The sequence below is a fragment of the Sciurus vulgaris genome (genome assembly GCF_902686455.1).
Source record: "Sciurus vulgaris genome assembly, chromosome: 17".
NCBI classification, from domain to species: Eukaryota; Metazoa; Chordata; class Mammalia; order Rodentia; family Sciuridae; genus Sciurus; species Sciurus vulgaris.
Window position 1 is genome coordinate 71433683 of NC_136478.1, and position 16373 is coordinate 71450055.

Here is a 16373-nt window from a genome sequence, read left to right on the forward strand (position 1 = left end):
GGCGCGAGGCCCCCTGACACCAACCAGGCGCCTGCCCTCGCGCGTCCTCGTGCCCTGCAGAGCCCTTGCCAGAACCCCAGGTCTTAACGTGTGTGTCTCCACCGCCCCACCACACCCACCCCGGTGGTGACAGTGCCCCAGAGGCCCGAGCTTCCTCTGCCTCCCCGTCTCCAACGCTTCTGACACTCTTGGCACACAGTAGGTGCTTAAGTGTTCGCTTCTACCTGACTTCAAGACTTTGCATGTGCCACTGCTATGCTTAGCATGTACCTTCACCTCATCTTCCTCGGCACACTCCTGTTCACCCTTCAAGACCCCATCCCGTTTTCAGAACCAGGGAAGGCTGCTTTAAAAGCAATCCTATACCTGTTAGTTGTAGGTGGACACACTACCTTTACTTTATCTTTACGTGGTGCTGAGGTTGGAACCCAGGGCCTCCCACGTGCTAGGCCAATGACCTAGCTGCCACAGCTCCAGCCCAGGAAGACGTATTTGTCCCTTTGTCTGTCCCTGTCTCTCCGCCTCCCCACTCCCCTGCAAGGCCACATTAAGGGCTTCCTCTGGGGCTTCGCAGTGCCCCGTACCACCTCCATTACTGCACGCGTCCCTGTCAGCAGGATCCACGTCCTCAGACTTGACAAATGGTGAGACACGCTTTTCTGTGGGAGCTGCGCATTGAATGACCATGTTGACGGACGTACAGGTGAGTCCATGGTCCCCAGGCCCAGCGCCCCCATGCATCGCCTCCCCCTCCCCAACAGCCTTTCTCCACTGAGGATTCATCAGCAAGTGGGCCGGGTGCAGGTGGGATCATGGAGGAGATGGGTGGGTTCAGGGAGGACACGGAGGCTGAGCATGCTGAGTCCAGGCGGAGCATGATGCTTGGGTCCAGGGTCCTCCCAACCCAGAGGAGACCAGTCCGACTCCTGAGATGGCACCAGCTTGGGAACTCAGGCCAGCGCAGACCCACAGAGTGCCGTCTTCAGGACAGCGGTCACAGCAATGGCAGACGGGACAGCAGGGGCTGGCAGAGGACTCTGAGGACACAGACCCTGGGGCCTCAGCACAGAGACTTGCCACCCCTGCCCTACTGCCCACGTCAGGCTCAGCAAGGGTGGGAGCCCTGGTATTTCAAACCACTTGCCAAGGACTGGAGAGAGGGAGGGGCCGGTTCTGCTGCCACAGAAGGAGGAAGGAGGCTCCTGACCTGCTGAGGGCGGAGACCCAGGTTTCGGGCTCACAGGTCACACCTTCCGCCATGGGAGGAGGAGTCTAGGGGCCTACTGTGCTAGCGCCCAGCACAGGAGCCGGCCCCACAGTCCTCCCAGACCCAGGCTCCAGCCAGCCTCCTCCCTCAGACCCGGGGCTCCAGCCCAGCCTCCTCCCTCAGACCCAGGGGTCCAGGCCCAGCCTCCTCCCTCAGACCCAGGGGTCCAGCCCAGCCTCCTCCCTCAGACCCAGGGCTCCAGGCCCAGCTTCCTCCCTCAGACCCAGGGCTCCAGGCCCAGCCTCCTCCCTCAGACCCAGGGGTCCAGGCCCAGCCTCCTCCCTCAGACCCGGGGCTCCAGCCCAGCCTCCTCCCTCAGACCCGGGGCTCCAGCCCAGCCTCCTCCCTCAGACCCGGGGCTCCAGCCCAGCCTCCTCCCTCAGACCCAGGGGTCCAGGCCCAGCCTCCTCCCTCAGACCCAGGGGTCCAGCCCAGCCTCCTCCCTCAGACCCAGGGCTCCAGGCCCAGCTTCCTCCCTCAGACCCAGGGCTCCAGGCCCAGCCTCCTCCCTCAGACCCAGGGGTCCAGGCCCAGCCTCCTCCCTCAGACCCGGGGCTCCAGCCCAGCCTCCTCCCTCAGACCCGGGGCTCCAGCCCAGCCTCCTCCCTCAGACCCGGGGCTCCAGCCCAGCCTCCTCCCTCAGACACTGAGATCCAGGCCCAGCCTCCTCCCTCAGACCCAGGGGTCCAGGCACCAGCCTCCTCCCTCAGACCAGGGTTCAGACCCAGCCTCCTCCCTCAGACCCGTGAGTCCAGACTGAGCCTCCTCCCTCAGACCCAGGGGTCCAGGCCCAGCCCTCCTCCCTCAGACTCAGGCTCCAGGCCCAGCCTCCTCCCTCAGACCCAGGGGTCCAGGCACCAGCCTCCTCCCTCAGACCAGGGTTCAGACCCAGCCTCCTCCCTCAGACCCGTGAGTCCAGACTGAGCCTCCTCCCTCAGACCCAGGGGTCCAGGCCCAGCCCTCCTCCCTCAGACTCAGGCTCCAGGCCCAGCCTCCTCCCTCAGACCCAGGGGTCCAGGCCCAGCCTCCTCCCGCAGAGCAGGGTGCAGGCCCCTGACTCACACCAAGTACCTCTACGAGACACTTCTCTCCACCCGCACGTGGGAAGGGGACTAACTCAGCCGTGCTGCCTCTGTCTCGCAGCCCAGGGCCCTGTGGCTGGGGACTGCTCCCTGAGCCTGTGTGCTCTCCTCCGTGTGGGCGAGTGGAGGTGCCGCTCCTTCCGTAGCACCCCACCCGAGAAGACGGAGCTGGGGGACCATGGGGCGCCCATGGCAGGAGCCCCGACCCTGCCTGCTCCTCTGCACGCCCCACCCTGGGCTGGAGGCCACCCGCCTGCTTCGCCCAGGTAGGTCCAGGGCCTAGAAGCTCCGGTCCTCTGGGCCTCCGCGACTGTCAGACTTGCGCTGCCTCCTGCCCCAGGAGGTCTGCCCTGGCCCTCGAGCCGCCTGCTGGGCGCATCTGCAGGGCCCTGTGTCCCCCTTACGGCAGAGGTGGAAGAAAGGCCATCGTGCCCCTGGTGGCCACCCCTGCCGTGTGTGAGGCCCTTGCACACACGCATGTGTCCATAAGGTTCTGAGGAGACATGGCTGCTAACACGGATCGCCACGGTAGTGCAAGGCAAAGCCGGGCTTCGACGCCACGCCTGCCGCTGCTTTGGCGCTTATACCACGCCACACATCTGTGTCTCTCTCTGGGTTCTTTCCTCGCCGTGAACCATGAGGCCATCCAGTGGAACAGCATCCAGGCAGAGAGAAGAGCCGGTGCAAAGGCCCTGAGGAAGGACGGGGTTTGGGCTCCCGAGCAGCCAGGAGGCAGAGCACGGAAGCAGCGATGGGGAGCGGAAGGTCAGAGCCGTGCCCTGGAAGGCCGGCGGGACTCCCGCTTCCACCCAGAGAGAAACCAGAACCCACTAGTGGATTCTGGGCAGAGGAGCAGCGTGAACTGACCCAGGCTTCCACAGGGCCCCTGCATGGGCCGAGTGGGGCAGAGTCCAGGTCCTGGGACAGCCCGGAGACCCGCACGTGGGTGACGAACCTGGAGCTCTCGGTGACCTCGATCTCAGCATCCTCCTCATGCATCACATGGAGGGTCATGAGGGAAATTTCCAAAGAGGGCCGGGTGGGTGGGGTGAGGGCCCAGGGGGAGGACAGACGGACAGGAGGCTCCCGTGCCCCCAGGCCCTCGGCCGGGGGCTGCCGAGGTGGCAGAGCTGGGCGGGAGTCCACCCTGTGACTCTTGTCTCATCCTTCTGCTGTTACAACAGGCACAGGCTTCTGGGCTCCCTAGGCCGCCCCAGCCCCCTCCCTGGACTGTGGGCCAGCCCCGCCCGGGCCACCTCAGCGGGAAGTGCCAGGTGAGCAGCTCAGGTATGCAGAGGCGGGACTGCCCAGGGAGGGAGCAGAGGAGGCACCGGAGTCTGGAAGGGAGAGAGGCTGAGGGCTGAGAGAGAGGCAGATCCTGACCCTGCTGGTAAGGAGGCCTGAGCCCCGGAGGGCTGGGCTACTGCCCTGGGTCTGAGGGAGGAGGCTGGGCCTGGACCCCTGGGTCTGAGGGAGGAGGCTGGGCCTGGACCCCTGGGTCTGAGGGAGGAGGCTGGGCCTGGACCCCTGGGTCTGAGGGAGGAGGCTGGGCTGGACCCCTGGGTCTGAGGGAGGAGGCTGGGCCTGGAGCCCTGGGTCTGAGGGAGGAGGCTGGGCCTGGACCTGGGTCTGAGGGAGGAGGCTGGGCCTGGACCCCTGGGTCTGAGGGAGGAGGCTGGGCTGGAGCCCTGGGTCTGAGGGAGGAGGCTGGGCCTGGACCTGGGTCTGAGGGAGGAGGCTGGGCTGGAGCCCTGGGTCTGAGGGAGGAGGCTGGGCCTGGACCCCTGGGTCTGAGGGAGGAGGCTAGGCTGGAGCCCTGGGTCTGAGGGAGGAGGCTGGGCCTGGACCTGGGTCTGAGGGAGGAGGCTGGGCTGGACCCCTGGGTCTGAGGGAGGAGGCTGGGCTGGACCCCTGGGTCTGAGGGAGGAGGCTGGGCTGGACCCTGGGGCTGAGGGAAAATGCTGGGCTGGTCAGGATCAGGTCCAGCAGACGTCGGGCTCCCATCTCTGCTGGCTTCCAGGTCTCCAGGCAGGACAAAGCTCTCCCCCAGCACCATGAGCGCCACCACTGGGTAAGTGCCCCGTGGCCCCCAGTCACCACAGCCGCCACAGCTGGGACCTGTCTGCAGCAGCCAGGCCCTGCACTTGGGGGGAAGCCAGAGCCCATCCCTCCCTGTCCAGCCTTGGTCAAGTACAGACAGCTGTGTGCAGGCTCGGCCATGGGTGACCTGCAGAGGGACTGACTCACCTGAGCCCAGCCCTCCTCTGTGAAGCAGGGACAGTGTTAGAGCTGATGGAGTGAAGCTCCGGGGACCTGGCCGGACGCCCCTCAGGAGCCTTGGGGGGCTGCTGTGGCCGCCGTGTCATGACCTTGTTTTCGGGGGGTTGGGCCCTTGCTGGAGATGCAGGAGGGATTCCCGCTGGGGACTCCAGGTTCCTGCAGAGGACAGGGACGGCCGCCAATCAGAGAGGTCATCAGAGGTAGTGAGCTCTCCAGCTCAGGGCTAATCAAATTGTGGGGACATCTGCCTGCAGGGGCAGATAGAGTAGGACCTCGCTATCTCAGTCTCCCTCACCCCAGACCCCCGAGCTGTTATTTCTGTGGAAACGGGGTTTGAGGATTCTTGTGGCAATGACTTGGAGACGGGGCTGGGGACAACAGAAGATGGAGAAGGAGGTGGTGGGAGGAGCCTGGCTCATGGGGTGGCAAGGGGAGGGGACATTTCTGTTTACTGCAGGTACTGCTAATGCAATTGTACCAATTCCCATTTATTGAGCAACTACTGTGTGCTGAAGTCCTTGGCATCACCATAATAAGGATGATCACAGGTACTGAGCCTGCAGCTCTCCCACCTGCCTCATCTGATTGAATTTGCCCAGAGCCCTGCAGGTGGATGTTACCCTACAGAAGGGGAACTGAGGCAGGAGAAATTAAGTCCCTGCCCAGGATCTTATGGCAAGGAAGCAGCACACAGGATTTGAACCCAGGTCTTCAAGAGACTGGAGACTACACTCCCTGTCCCCATACCCACTAACCACCTTACCCATCTTCTTAGAGCCTGCCTTGGTTCTGCCCTTCCCTGCCTGATACCCTCCATGGCTCCCCATTACCCTCACAGTGAAGTCCTGCTGCCCTGCCTGCCATTCTTCTGGGATCTTCTCCCACAGTCCCTCTCACCCCTTTTTTTTCACCAGCCCAGAAGCTGCCCCCAAGCCAAGTGCCAAGTCTATCTACGGTGAGTGTGGGTCAAAGAGAACCATGGCCGTAGAACCCAGGCTCCTGGGGAGAAGAGGGCTGGGCCCAGACTTCTGGTCTGAGGAAGGAGGGCTGGACTTGGAGTCCTAGGTCCCTGGTCTGAAGGAGGAGGCAGGGGCCTGGGTCTGGGTCTGAGGGAGGAGGCCGGGTTCTCATCCTGGTCTGAAGGAGGAGGCAGGGGCCTGGGTCTGGGTCTGAGGGAGGAGGCCGGGTTCTCATCCTGGTCTGAGGGAGGAGGCTGGGGCCTGGGTCGAGTCTGAGGGAGGAGGCCGGGTTCTCATCCTGGTCTGAGGGAGGAGGCTGGGGCCTGGGTCGGGTCTGAGGGAGGAGGCCGGGTTCTCATCCTGGTCTGAGGGAGGAGGCTGGGGCCTGGGTCTGGGTCTGAGGGAGGAGGCCAGGCTCCCATCTGGTCTGAGAGAGGAGGCAGGGGCCTGGGTCCGGGTCTGAAGGAGGAGGCCGGGCTCCCATCTGGTCTGAGGGAGGAGGCCGGGCTCCCATCTGGTCTGAGGGAGGAGGCCGGGCTCCCATCTGGTCTGAGGGAGGAGGCCGGGCTCCCATCTGGTCTGAGGGAGGAGGCTGGGCTCCCATCTGGTCTGAAGGAGGAGGCTGGGGCCTGGGTCTGGGTCTGAGGGAGGAGGCCGGGCTCCCATCTGGTCTGAGGGAGGAGGCTGGGCTCCCATCTGGTCTGAGGGAGGAGGCTGGGCTCCCATCTGGTCTGAAGGAGGAGGCTGGGGCCTGGGTCTGGGTCTGAGGGAGGAGGCCGGGCTCCCATCTGGTCTGAGGGAGGAGGCCGGGCTCCCATCTGGTCTGAGGGAGGAGGCCGGGCTCCCATCTGGTCTGAGGGAGGAGGTCGGGCTCCCATCTGGTCTGAAGGAGGAGGCTGGGGCCTGGGTCTGGGTCTGAGGGAGGAGGCCGGGCTCCCATCTGGTCTGAGGGAGGAGGCCGGGCTCCCATCTGGTCTGAGGGAGGAGGCCGGGCTCCCATCTGGTCTGAGGGAGGAGGCCGGGCTCCCATCTGGTCTGAGGGAGGAGGTCGGGCTCCCATCTGGTCTGAAGGAGGAGGCTGGGGCCTGGGTCTGGGTCTGAGGGAGGAGGCCGGGCTCCCATCTGGTCTGAAGGAGGAGGCTGGGGCCTGGGTCTGGGTCTGAGGGAGGAGGCCGGGCTCCCATCTGGTCTGAGGGAGGAGGCTGGGCTCCCATCTGGTCTGAAGGAGGAGGCTGGGGCCTGGGTCTGGGTCTGAGGGAGGAGGCCGGGCTCCCATCTGGTCTGAGGGAGGAGGCTGGGCTCCCATCCTGGTGCACTTCCTCTCCACAGAGCAGAGGAAGCGCTACTCCACCATGGTTATGGCTGATGTTTCCCAATACCATGTCAATGTGAGTCTGGGGTCTGTTTCCACAGGGCTCTTCTGGGGAAAATGGAACTATACAGATAGGACAGGCAGGGTCACCAAGCAGGAAGAAGTCCTCTGGTCACCCACAAAGTGGACTTTCTGTGCATGGCCTCAGACACTGAATAGTCACGGACCTCAGCGTCATCAAATCCACCCACATTGCCTGTGGACCAGCTCTTGTGCTGGATTCAGGGACAAATCAGCAGTGATGGTGGATGAGAGAGGGCAGATGGCTCCAGAGGTCCTCAGTGCCTGGCGCTCTAATGGAATGGACACCAGAGGAGGTTTTAGAGGAACCTGCTGCTGCTCAGACTGGCTTCTGCACTCAGGGGCACTAGTCTTGGGGAGAAGCCAGCCCCCAGTGCTAGCAGCTCCAAGGAAAGAGGAGCCACGGGCTCTGGGTGGTAGGCCAGGGGTGCACAGACGCCTTCCTAGAGGAGTGGCTAGCCTCAGGCTGGAAGGGTGGCTCCTCCTTGGGGGACTCAGTGTGCTCTTTGTGGGGTGCCAGCACCTGGTGACATTCTGCCTGGGCGAGGAGGATGGCGTGCACACCGTGGAGGATGCCTCCAGGAAGCTGGCCGCCATGGACAGCCAGGGCCGTGTTTGGGCACAGGAGATGCTACTTCGAGTGTCCCCTGACCGAGTCACCCTGTTGGACACAGTCTCCAAGGTGCCAGGGAGCACGTGGGTGGGAAGAGTGGACAGGCGAGCCTGCAGGGACACGGAAAGCCTGACCTTGGAGCGTCAATCTGGGCTCCCACACATGCTCTGGGAACTTTGGCGGGAGGCCCCACCCTTTTTCTGGCCTCCCCTATTAAAAGGGGGTGTTATCCCTAATCCCGTTACCTCGTGAGGTTGCACTGCCCAGCTGCTGCACTAATGTCATCAATTGACAGCATTGTCGACTCGGGCCTCAGTTTACAGAACCATCTGCCTCCCGTCACAGGAGGAGCTGGAGTCTTATCCCCTGGGCGCGATCCTGCGCTGCGACGCGGTGATGCCACCGGGTCGGAGTCGCTCGCTGCTGCTCCTGGTGTGTCAGGAGCCAGAGCGCACGCAGCCAGACGTGCACTTCTTCCAGGGCCTGCGCCTAGGGGTGAGAGCGGGGCTCTGGACCCAGAGTCCCAGCCCAGGCAGAAGCGGAGGGGTCTCCACACGATGGGACGGGGCCTGGGGCAACGGTGGGGCGGGGTACCGGGAGGGGTCGTGACCTGAGAAAGAGGCTCTGCGAGGGAGTGACGTTTGCAGACAGGTTGATCTCTGGACAAGACAGGACTAGAGGGTGAGGGTAGAGTATTCAGAAGACTGAACCGAACAGAAGCGCCTGGGGAGTAACCAGAAGGAGGGTACTGGGCAATGTGGTCCAGGACGAGGAACCGGACTGGTCTCCACGACCGGGTCGTGGCCCACGGCAGGGGCGGACTTAGGGCGAGAGTGCAAGTCCAGGAGTGGACATGCGTGGGTCCTCGAGTGTGAGCGAACATCGGGGAACCAGGGCTGAGCCATTAAATCAACCGGGGCGAGGCCTGGGAGGGCAGCGGGTGGGGCGTGGGGAGGCCTTGTCTGACAGTATGATTGGCAGGCCGAGCTGATGCGAGAGGACATCCAGGGGGCTCTGCACAATTACCGCTCCGGTCGCGGGGAGCGCCGGGCTGCAGCACTCAGGTGAGCGAGCTGGACTAGAAGCACGGGAGGGAGGGCTGGGTTCTCTGGGTAGCCGATGCCCCCTTTCTGGGCCTGTTTCCTCATCTAAGAAACGAGCTGATTCCAACAAGGAGCGGAACGTGGGTTGAACGGAGGCACGCCAACCCTGGTCAGGTCCTACCACCTCCCAGAGCCCTCTCCAGGCTTCTGCTCTCACGCCCTGGGCCTGGTCTCCCTCCGTATGTCAGATAGCTCCCTACGAAACGCCCAGCTTATGTTTGACTCCTTCCAGCCTCAGTGTCTCTCTGCTTCCCCGCGGGTCCCTTCGGTTGGTCCAGCCTCAGTTTCCCCTTCTCCCTCGGCAGGGCCACGCAAGAGGAGCTGCAGCGCGGTCCCTCGCCCGCCGCGGAGACTCCACCCCTGCAGCGCCGCCCGTCGGTCCGCGCGGTGATCGGCTCTGCGGAGCCGGCCGCGGGCCGCGGGCGACCCCAGGTGGAGCCTATTCCTGAGGCGGAGGAGGCGGCAAGGCCGGGCCCGGCGCGCACCGCCTGCCTCGCAGATCCGGCCTCGCCAGACCTGGGCCCCCGCGGTCCTGAGCTGGCGGGTCTGCAGGCTGAGCGAGAAGTGGTGCGTGGCTCCCACCAGCCTGCAGACGCGGGTCGCAGAGCTGGGGGACCCGTCCATCAATCAAACTGCCGTGCGGGGGGCGGTGCTGGGGAAGGTCCGGGATCTGGCGGAGGCTGGCTGTGGAGGAGGGGAGCTGGGTTCCGGGGGCTGGACGCGAATGCTGGAGCGGTCACCTGGCCTCGGGGAGCGCCTCTGGGTGAACGCGCGAACGTCTGGGATTCAGGAGCCCCACGCGTCTCCCTCCTCGTCCCGCAGGACATCCTGAACCACATTTTCGACGACGTGGAGAGCTTTGTATCGAGGCTTCAGAAGTCGGCAGAGGCCGCCCGCGTGCTGGAGCACCGGGAGCGCGGCCGCAGGACTCGGCGCCGGGAGGCCGGGGGTAAGAGGCACCTGCGGGTGGGAGCGGAGGCGGGCGCACCCCTTCCCAGGCACTTCCGAATAGCCTCCCCGGGGCCTCCGCCGCCGCGGCCTCCTCTCACTTCTGACGGTACCCGCTGGTGTCTATCCCTCTCTGACTCGGACGCTGTCCCTGTGCCCCCGCCCCCGCGCCTGTCCGCACCCACAGAGGGCCTGCTGACTCTGAGGGCCAAGCCGCCCTCGGAGGCCGAGTACACCGACGTGCTTCAGAAAATCAAGTACGCCTTCAGCCTGCTGGTGAGGACGCGCCCACCCCTGGGCTTCTTGGGGCGAGGGGACAGTGACCCTGACTCGTTCATGCTCTAACGCCAACCACCCCTCCTCGCCCAGGCCCGGCTGCGCGGCAACATCGCCAACCCCTCTTCCCCGGAGCTGCTGCACTTTTTGTTCGGACCTCTGCAGATGGTGAGCCTGCGCCCAAGGCCTTCCGCCTCCCAGCAGGAGAAATGGGTTAGACTTCAAGAGGGTCTGGTGGCTTGCGCACTCCTGCTTCCTGCAGATTGTGAACACATCAGGCGGCCCTGAGTTCGCCAGCAGCGTGAGGCGGCCGCATCTGACGTCCGAGGCGGTGGCGCTGCTGCGGGACAATGTCACTCCTCGTGAAAACACACTCTGGACCTCGCTGGGGGACTCATGGACCCGCCCAGGGTTGGTGCGGGACTGGGAAGAAGGCGGGACCAGAGTGGGTTGGAGGCGGGGCTTAGCCAGGAGGGTCTGGCACTTAGGACCTAATTCTAGCATCCGATAGGAGAGAAGGCCAAAAATTAGAAAGAAGGAGAGGTTTTAGATCTAACCAGACTATTGGATTGGAACTCAAGGAGGAATTCTGCTGGACTATAGGGCGAGGGCGGGGCTTAGGTGAATGGGGCGGGACTAACGGGAGAGGCGGGCTTAAGGGAGGTGTGACCTGTAGATTTGAAACCTGAATGGAGTCTAAAGTCTTAGGGTCTTAGGACGAAACCAGAGACCCGACTTGGGCCAAAGCGCGAGATGAAAGTAGCTAGAAACCCAGGTTGGAATCAGAGATGAGAGTTAGAAGCTGGGCGGAGCATTAGAGTGGAATCACTGTATTAATGTCGTGAGCGGAACTTAGGGAGGGGGGGTAAGAATCATTCGATAAAGGGAGGCTGAGGGGAAGGGGCGAAATTTAGTGAAGTCAATGACAGGACTAAGTCCGGGTGGACCAGGATCACCTGAGCCACTGGTCCTTTCCTGGTCGCAGGCTGGAGCTGCCCCTGGAAGAGGGACCCCCATACAGCCCCGAGTTCTACAATGGCTGGGAGCCCCCGGCCACTGACCCTCAGGGCCGCGCTTGGGAGGACCCAGTGGAGAGACAGCTACAGCACGAGAGGAGGCGCCGGCAGGTAAGGCTGGACCGCTAGGGGTGCGCCAGGACCTGGGCTGCGAAGTTCCAGCACGGCCCCCCCTGACCCCAGGCTCTCTTACTTCCTGCAGCAAAGCGCTCCTCAGGTCGCTGTCAATGGGTGAGTGTCTGCTCCAGGCCTGGGAAGCCGGGTCCAGGAGGGGTGTGGCCTGGGAGATTCCCAGTGCTGACTCCACCCCTTTTTCTTTTTCTTTTTTTTTTTTCTTTTTGGTCTTCCTGGCTCTTCAAAGGTGGGTGAGGTGGTGACGAGATCGGGCTGGGATGGGGTGGGGGGAACAGGGAGGGATGGAGTGGGTTCCAGGGAGGAGGAAATGAGGCCCAGAGTCCTGAGACTAAGGGAGGAAGGGGCTGGGAATGGGTATGTCTAAGAAGATAGGCACCCAGGTCCTCAAAGGACCAAGCAAACACAATTTGGCTTTCTGGGGCCTGGGAAGCTTCATGCCTGGGTTTCTAAAGGACAGAGCCCTGGGTATTAGAGGAAAGAAGCTGGGGATTAGACATTTGGGTTTGGAAGAACTCAGATCTGGTGCTTGGGGTCCTAGAGACCCAGAGAAACAGGCTTGGGACTTCATGGGCTTGAGGGAACGTTTCTGGGGGAGTTAAGACGTGGCAGTATCTCTGGATCTCTGAAAGAGGCAAAGATTGGCAGGTTGGACTTTCAGTTTCCCAAAGGTTTTAAATCAATAGTCCAAGTTCCTGATGAGTGTAGACTTAGAGATTATGGGGGCTAAAAGGTAAGGGAATTGAGACCTACACTCTGGATCCTTGGGAATTAAAGAAGTAGGGATCCAAAGACATGGTTCCACGAAACTCTGGGATCTCTGAGTCTTGGGTCTCAGGGAAGGAAAAAGGTAGCGACCAGAACTCTAGCGTCCTTGGGCAAGTAGGGGCAGACTGGGAGAATCCACATGGATGAGAAGACGGTTAGGCTGGGGATGACGGGGGTCTGGGCGGGAGCCAGGGCAGAGGGTCTCAGCAGGGACAGCATGCTGAGAGCTGCCAGCCCCACACAGGGGGCGCCGCGGCCCTGAAGACCCCCTCTCCCCGCACAGGTAGGCCTGATCCGGGCTGAGGTCCCGCTTACTAGTCCATATCAAACCCACCCCCCGCTGCCTGGTGGCAGATCCCCTCCTCTGACCCCTGTGCTTCCAAATCTTGAACTCAGCCCCTCCAGCTCTTCACATACCTTCTCAGCCTCAAGTTCTTTGTGAGGGAAACAGGAAAAATGATCAGCCCTTCCTGGAGGGGTGAGAAGTCTGATGTTTCAGCTAGCAGAGAGCCCAAGGATGTGGCCCAGCTCAGTTCAGATTCGCTGCACGCACAGCAGGGCAGTTACCAAGGCTAACTGCCTGGGCCAGGCCGGTCACTCTCTCTCTCTTTCTCTCTCTCTCTCTCTCTCTCTCTCTCTCTCTCTTTTTTTTTTTTTTTTCCAGGGGGAGGGAGGCACCAGGGATTGAAGTCAGGGGCACTTAGCCACTGGAGCCACATCCCCAGCCCTTTTTTGTATTTTATTTAGAGACAGGGTCTCTCTGAGTTACTTAGTACCTCACTTTTGCTGAGGCTGGCTTTGAATTTGCGATCCTCCTGCCTCAGCCTCCCAAGCCGCTGGGATTACAGGAGTACACCACCATGCCCAGCTCAGTCATGCCTCTCTCTCTCTTGTTCCCTGACCTTGACATCACTGTGCATCAGCTTCCTCACCTGTAAAAGCAGAGGTAATGAGGTCCCTGGGGAAGGAAAAACTGAAGGAGATACAAATTCATGGTTCTACCCAGGTGGTCAGGAGGAGCAAATCAGCTAATATCTATAACAGACTTTGCACAGTTCCTGGCATGTGGGGCTGCATGAGTGTTTGCAATCATTTGACTGCTCTTGAGCTATCACGCGGATTGATACCCAGTACCTATTGATGCTCAGTAAACAGTAGCTGTTCCTAGCTGTGTGTTCTGAGTCTCACTGTTCTCACCTGTATGGTGAGAGATAATAGTACCCATGCCATACGCTTACAGCCAGGCAAGAAAAGGAACAAAATATATCTGAGCCATTATCCCCATTTCTGATCTCTATTAACATTATTAACCTGGCCGCTGCTGCGACCCCTGCTTGGCTCTAACTCCAGCTCACACCAGCACCTTACTACCCAGACCAGCGGGGCTGGCTGCCTCCTGATCTCCAACCCTTCCAATTCTCCTCAGTCACCAAGAGCCAGAGCTGGAAGCTGAGCCCCAACTGGAGCCGGAGCCAGCAGGAAAGTGGGTCCTGTGTAATTATGACTTCCAAGCCCGCAACAGCAGTGAGCTATCCGTCAAGCAACAGGATGTGTTGGAGGTTAGAGGTGTGGGGGTCTGCAGGGCTAAAACTGGCCAGCACTCGCTGCAGACCCAGACCCCAAAACTCCTCCTTATGCCTACCCAGGTCCTGGATGACAGGCGCAAGTGGTGGAAGGTTAGGGACCAACAGGGCCAGGAGGGATATGTGCCCTACAATATCCTGACACCACACCGAGGACCCCAGAGGGACCACATCCAAAGCCCTGCCGGATGTGTGGTGAGTCAGGGTAGACTCAGGTCTTCAAAGAGGAGTGGCTGGGGCTGGATGCTGGGTCCTGAGACGGAGGGACAGGGGGTTCAGCTGTCAAGGGTACTGTGACGTGATGGGGATCAGAGGTGTATCTCCAGAGGGGAAAGGGGACTCTGAGCCTTCTCCCTGACTCAGGTCCCCTCCTCTCACTCTCCTCTAGGAGCACAGCACTCCCCCTCCGCCACCAGCTCCTGCCCCGGCTCCTGCTCCGGCGAGGCCCCACTGGGACAGCTGCGATAGCCTCAACAACTTGGATCCCAGTGAGAAGGGTGAGTGGTGGGGCATTCCCTCCTGGGAGAGCCCCTCTTGGGAGCAGTCCTCGTCACTTTCCAGGTAGGAAAACCGAGACTAAGAGCAAAGGGCCTCTCCACCCACCCGGGGGATGCTGGCGGGCCGGACGCGGCCCGACACCCCTCCGCCTGAGTACGCACTCCCGGTATCCCGCCTGCAGAGAAATTCTCCCAAATGCTGAGTGTCAACGAGGAGCTGCAGGCGCGCCTGGCCCAGGGCCGCACGAGTCCCAGCCGTGCAACCCAGGGACCCCGCGCCCAGGAGCCGCAGCTCAGCCCGCACTCAGACGCCGGGAAAGTCCGCGCCTGGCTGCAAGCCAAGGGCTTTAGTCCGGGGTGAGTGGGGTCCGGCCGGCTCGCCCGCGGCGAGGTGCGGGAGCTGGGAGCCGAGGTTCAGATTGGCCTGGCGGGGGGCGTGGCGAACTCTGGATCCGCCCTTGGTGAGCGTCTGGTTGGAAGGCCGAATGGCGGGCTGTGATTGGCTTGTTTCCCAGGCTCCGATTGGACTTCCCAGAGAAGTCCCGCCCACCTCCACAGGAGGGCGCGCTGTGGTTGGTGGGCGGGGACTCGGGCGACTTCAGCCGCTTTGGCTGGCGTGTGGCCGATGGGCCTGACGACGCTCGCTGCCCTTGCTCAGGACCGTGAACGCGCTGGGCGTACTGTCCGGCGCGCAGCTTTTCTCGTTGCAAAAAGAAGAGTTGCGGGCAGTGAGCCCTGAGGAAGGGGCGCGTGTGTACAGCCAGCTAACGGTGCAGCGAGCGCTGCTGGAGGTGAGCCGGGGCGCTCAGGTCTGGGCCAGGACGGAGCCAGGGACAAGGCGCCGCGGACTGGGGCACCAAGGTCCTGATTTCCACCCCACTCTCCAGGACAAAGAGAAGGTGTCAGAGCTGGAAGCAGTGATGGAAAAGCAGAAGAAGAAGGTGGAAGGCGAGATGAAAACGGAGGTCATCTGACCCTTCCAGGCCCCTTAGCAAAAAATGACAAGCGTTTTCCCACGCACTGCGCGTTGAGACACTGGACTTCCCCATCAGTGGAAGCAGATTCCCTAAAGGAGCGCGAACCCAGGCGGTCCTGGTCTCTCCTACCCTGGTGGACAGTCTCAACCGTTCTTGCTGAAGTCCCTCCTGAGCCACCGTCAACTGGTGGGAGTGGGAAGAGAGTGAACACCAACAACAGGAAAAGCTCTCCCGCCACTGGAGAGGACGCCCTCCTGAGCACAGTGCATTGTAACATGCAGCCCAGTCTATAAACAGCCTCTTCTGAGCCTGCAGTGTCCACCCCTGTCCCCTCTCTTACTGGTTTCAGGGACCCCTGCCCCTCACCCACTCACAGGCTTACAGGAGGCCAGAAATCTGGGAGATGTCCTGCCTTTTTTCTCTGAAGCCTCTGCTCCACCCAGGGCACCCTAAAACGGGCTCCTTCTGGCTTCCTCACCACCAGTCTGTCCTCCAGCTTGCCCCATCTCCGGAGCACCTGTCTCTGGCCGTATGTCCATCCTGGCCTAGAGGCTTAGAGCACACCCACTGGCCCCACCCAGCAGCCCACCTCTCACCCCCCCGCTGCCTGCCTGCCTCCGCCCCTGCCCTTCTCCACTCCAGCCCCTGCCACCGCCAGCTTTGCACTTGCTGGCCGGAGCGGCCCTTCTCTGCTTCTTACCTGAGTTCCAGGACCAACTCCGGGAAGCCTGTCCTCATCTCCCAGGCTAGTCTCCCACCACCCACTTCAATGCATTGTCCCCACCTCCTGCCAGCAGTCCAGCCATGTAGAATAGCTGCCTCCTGAGCATACCACAGGTTCCTGACCACTGTGTCCTGCAAGGTGTCTAATTGCAAACCTCTGTCCCCTTAAAAACAGCTCCTTTTCTCCCCAGCTGCCTGCAACTTGTCCCCATTATCTGGGGGTCCGTGAGGTCTGGTTTTCTTGGATCTCACCCTTGTTCAGAATGAACATCCCTCCAACTTTAGGACAAATGACCCTTTGTCCCAGCTATGGCACCTCCCCCTGCATCCCCAGCACCACCAGCATCCCTGTAGGACCCCTGCCCCTTCCCTCGGGCTGTTTCTACCTGAGCCACCAGATGGTGCCACCAAAATCAGAGGCCAGAGCCAGCCTCAATGAGGCAGGTGCCCATTCAGGTCCTCCTCTCTGATGCCTCATGCCTGGGGCTCCTGACCTGGGCCACCTCAGGCCTCCAAGACTCCTTCCCACATGGACCCTGTCCCTGACCCCCGCCCCCACTCAAAGGCCTCGCTTGGCTCCCCATGGCCCATGGGCTAGAACCCCAGATCCAGCTCAGCTGCCAAGACCTGTGTCCCCAGGCTCCCCGCCCACCTGCTTCCCTCTTCCCACCAGCAGGCCTTGGTTGGCACAGTTCCACTGGCAGGCCGTTCCCCAAATGCCCTGCTCCACTCCCCCTCAGCAAGCCCCCATGACTA

General features: G+C 62.0%; 1 protein-coding gene across 1 annotated transcript; it reads left to right on the plus strand.

Moving 5' to 3' along the window:
• Nucleotides 1–4325: 4325 nt before the first annotated feature.
• Nucleotides 4326–15201, plus strand: EPS8L1 (EPS8 signaling adaptor L1). Its single transcript, XM_079118134.1, has 19 exons — nt 4326–4420; nt 5544–5584; nt 6918–6976; nt 7502–7663; nt 7940–8089; nt 8576–8658; nt 9003–9264; nt 9520–9646; nt 9833–9921; nt 10015–10089; nt 10184–10332; nt 10907–11048; nt 11140–11168; nt 13264–13396; nt 13484–13615; nt 13809–13917; nt 14100–14274; nt 14576–14708; nt 14805–15201. The coding sequence occupies exons 1-19, from the start codon at nt 4404–4406 to the stop codon at nt 14889–14891; spliced, it is 2154 nt and encodes a 717-aa protein (XP_078974260.1). The 5' UTR covers nt 4326–4403; the 3' UTR covers nt 14892–15201.
• The last annotated feature ends 1172 nt before the right edge of the window (nt 15202–16373 follow it).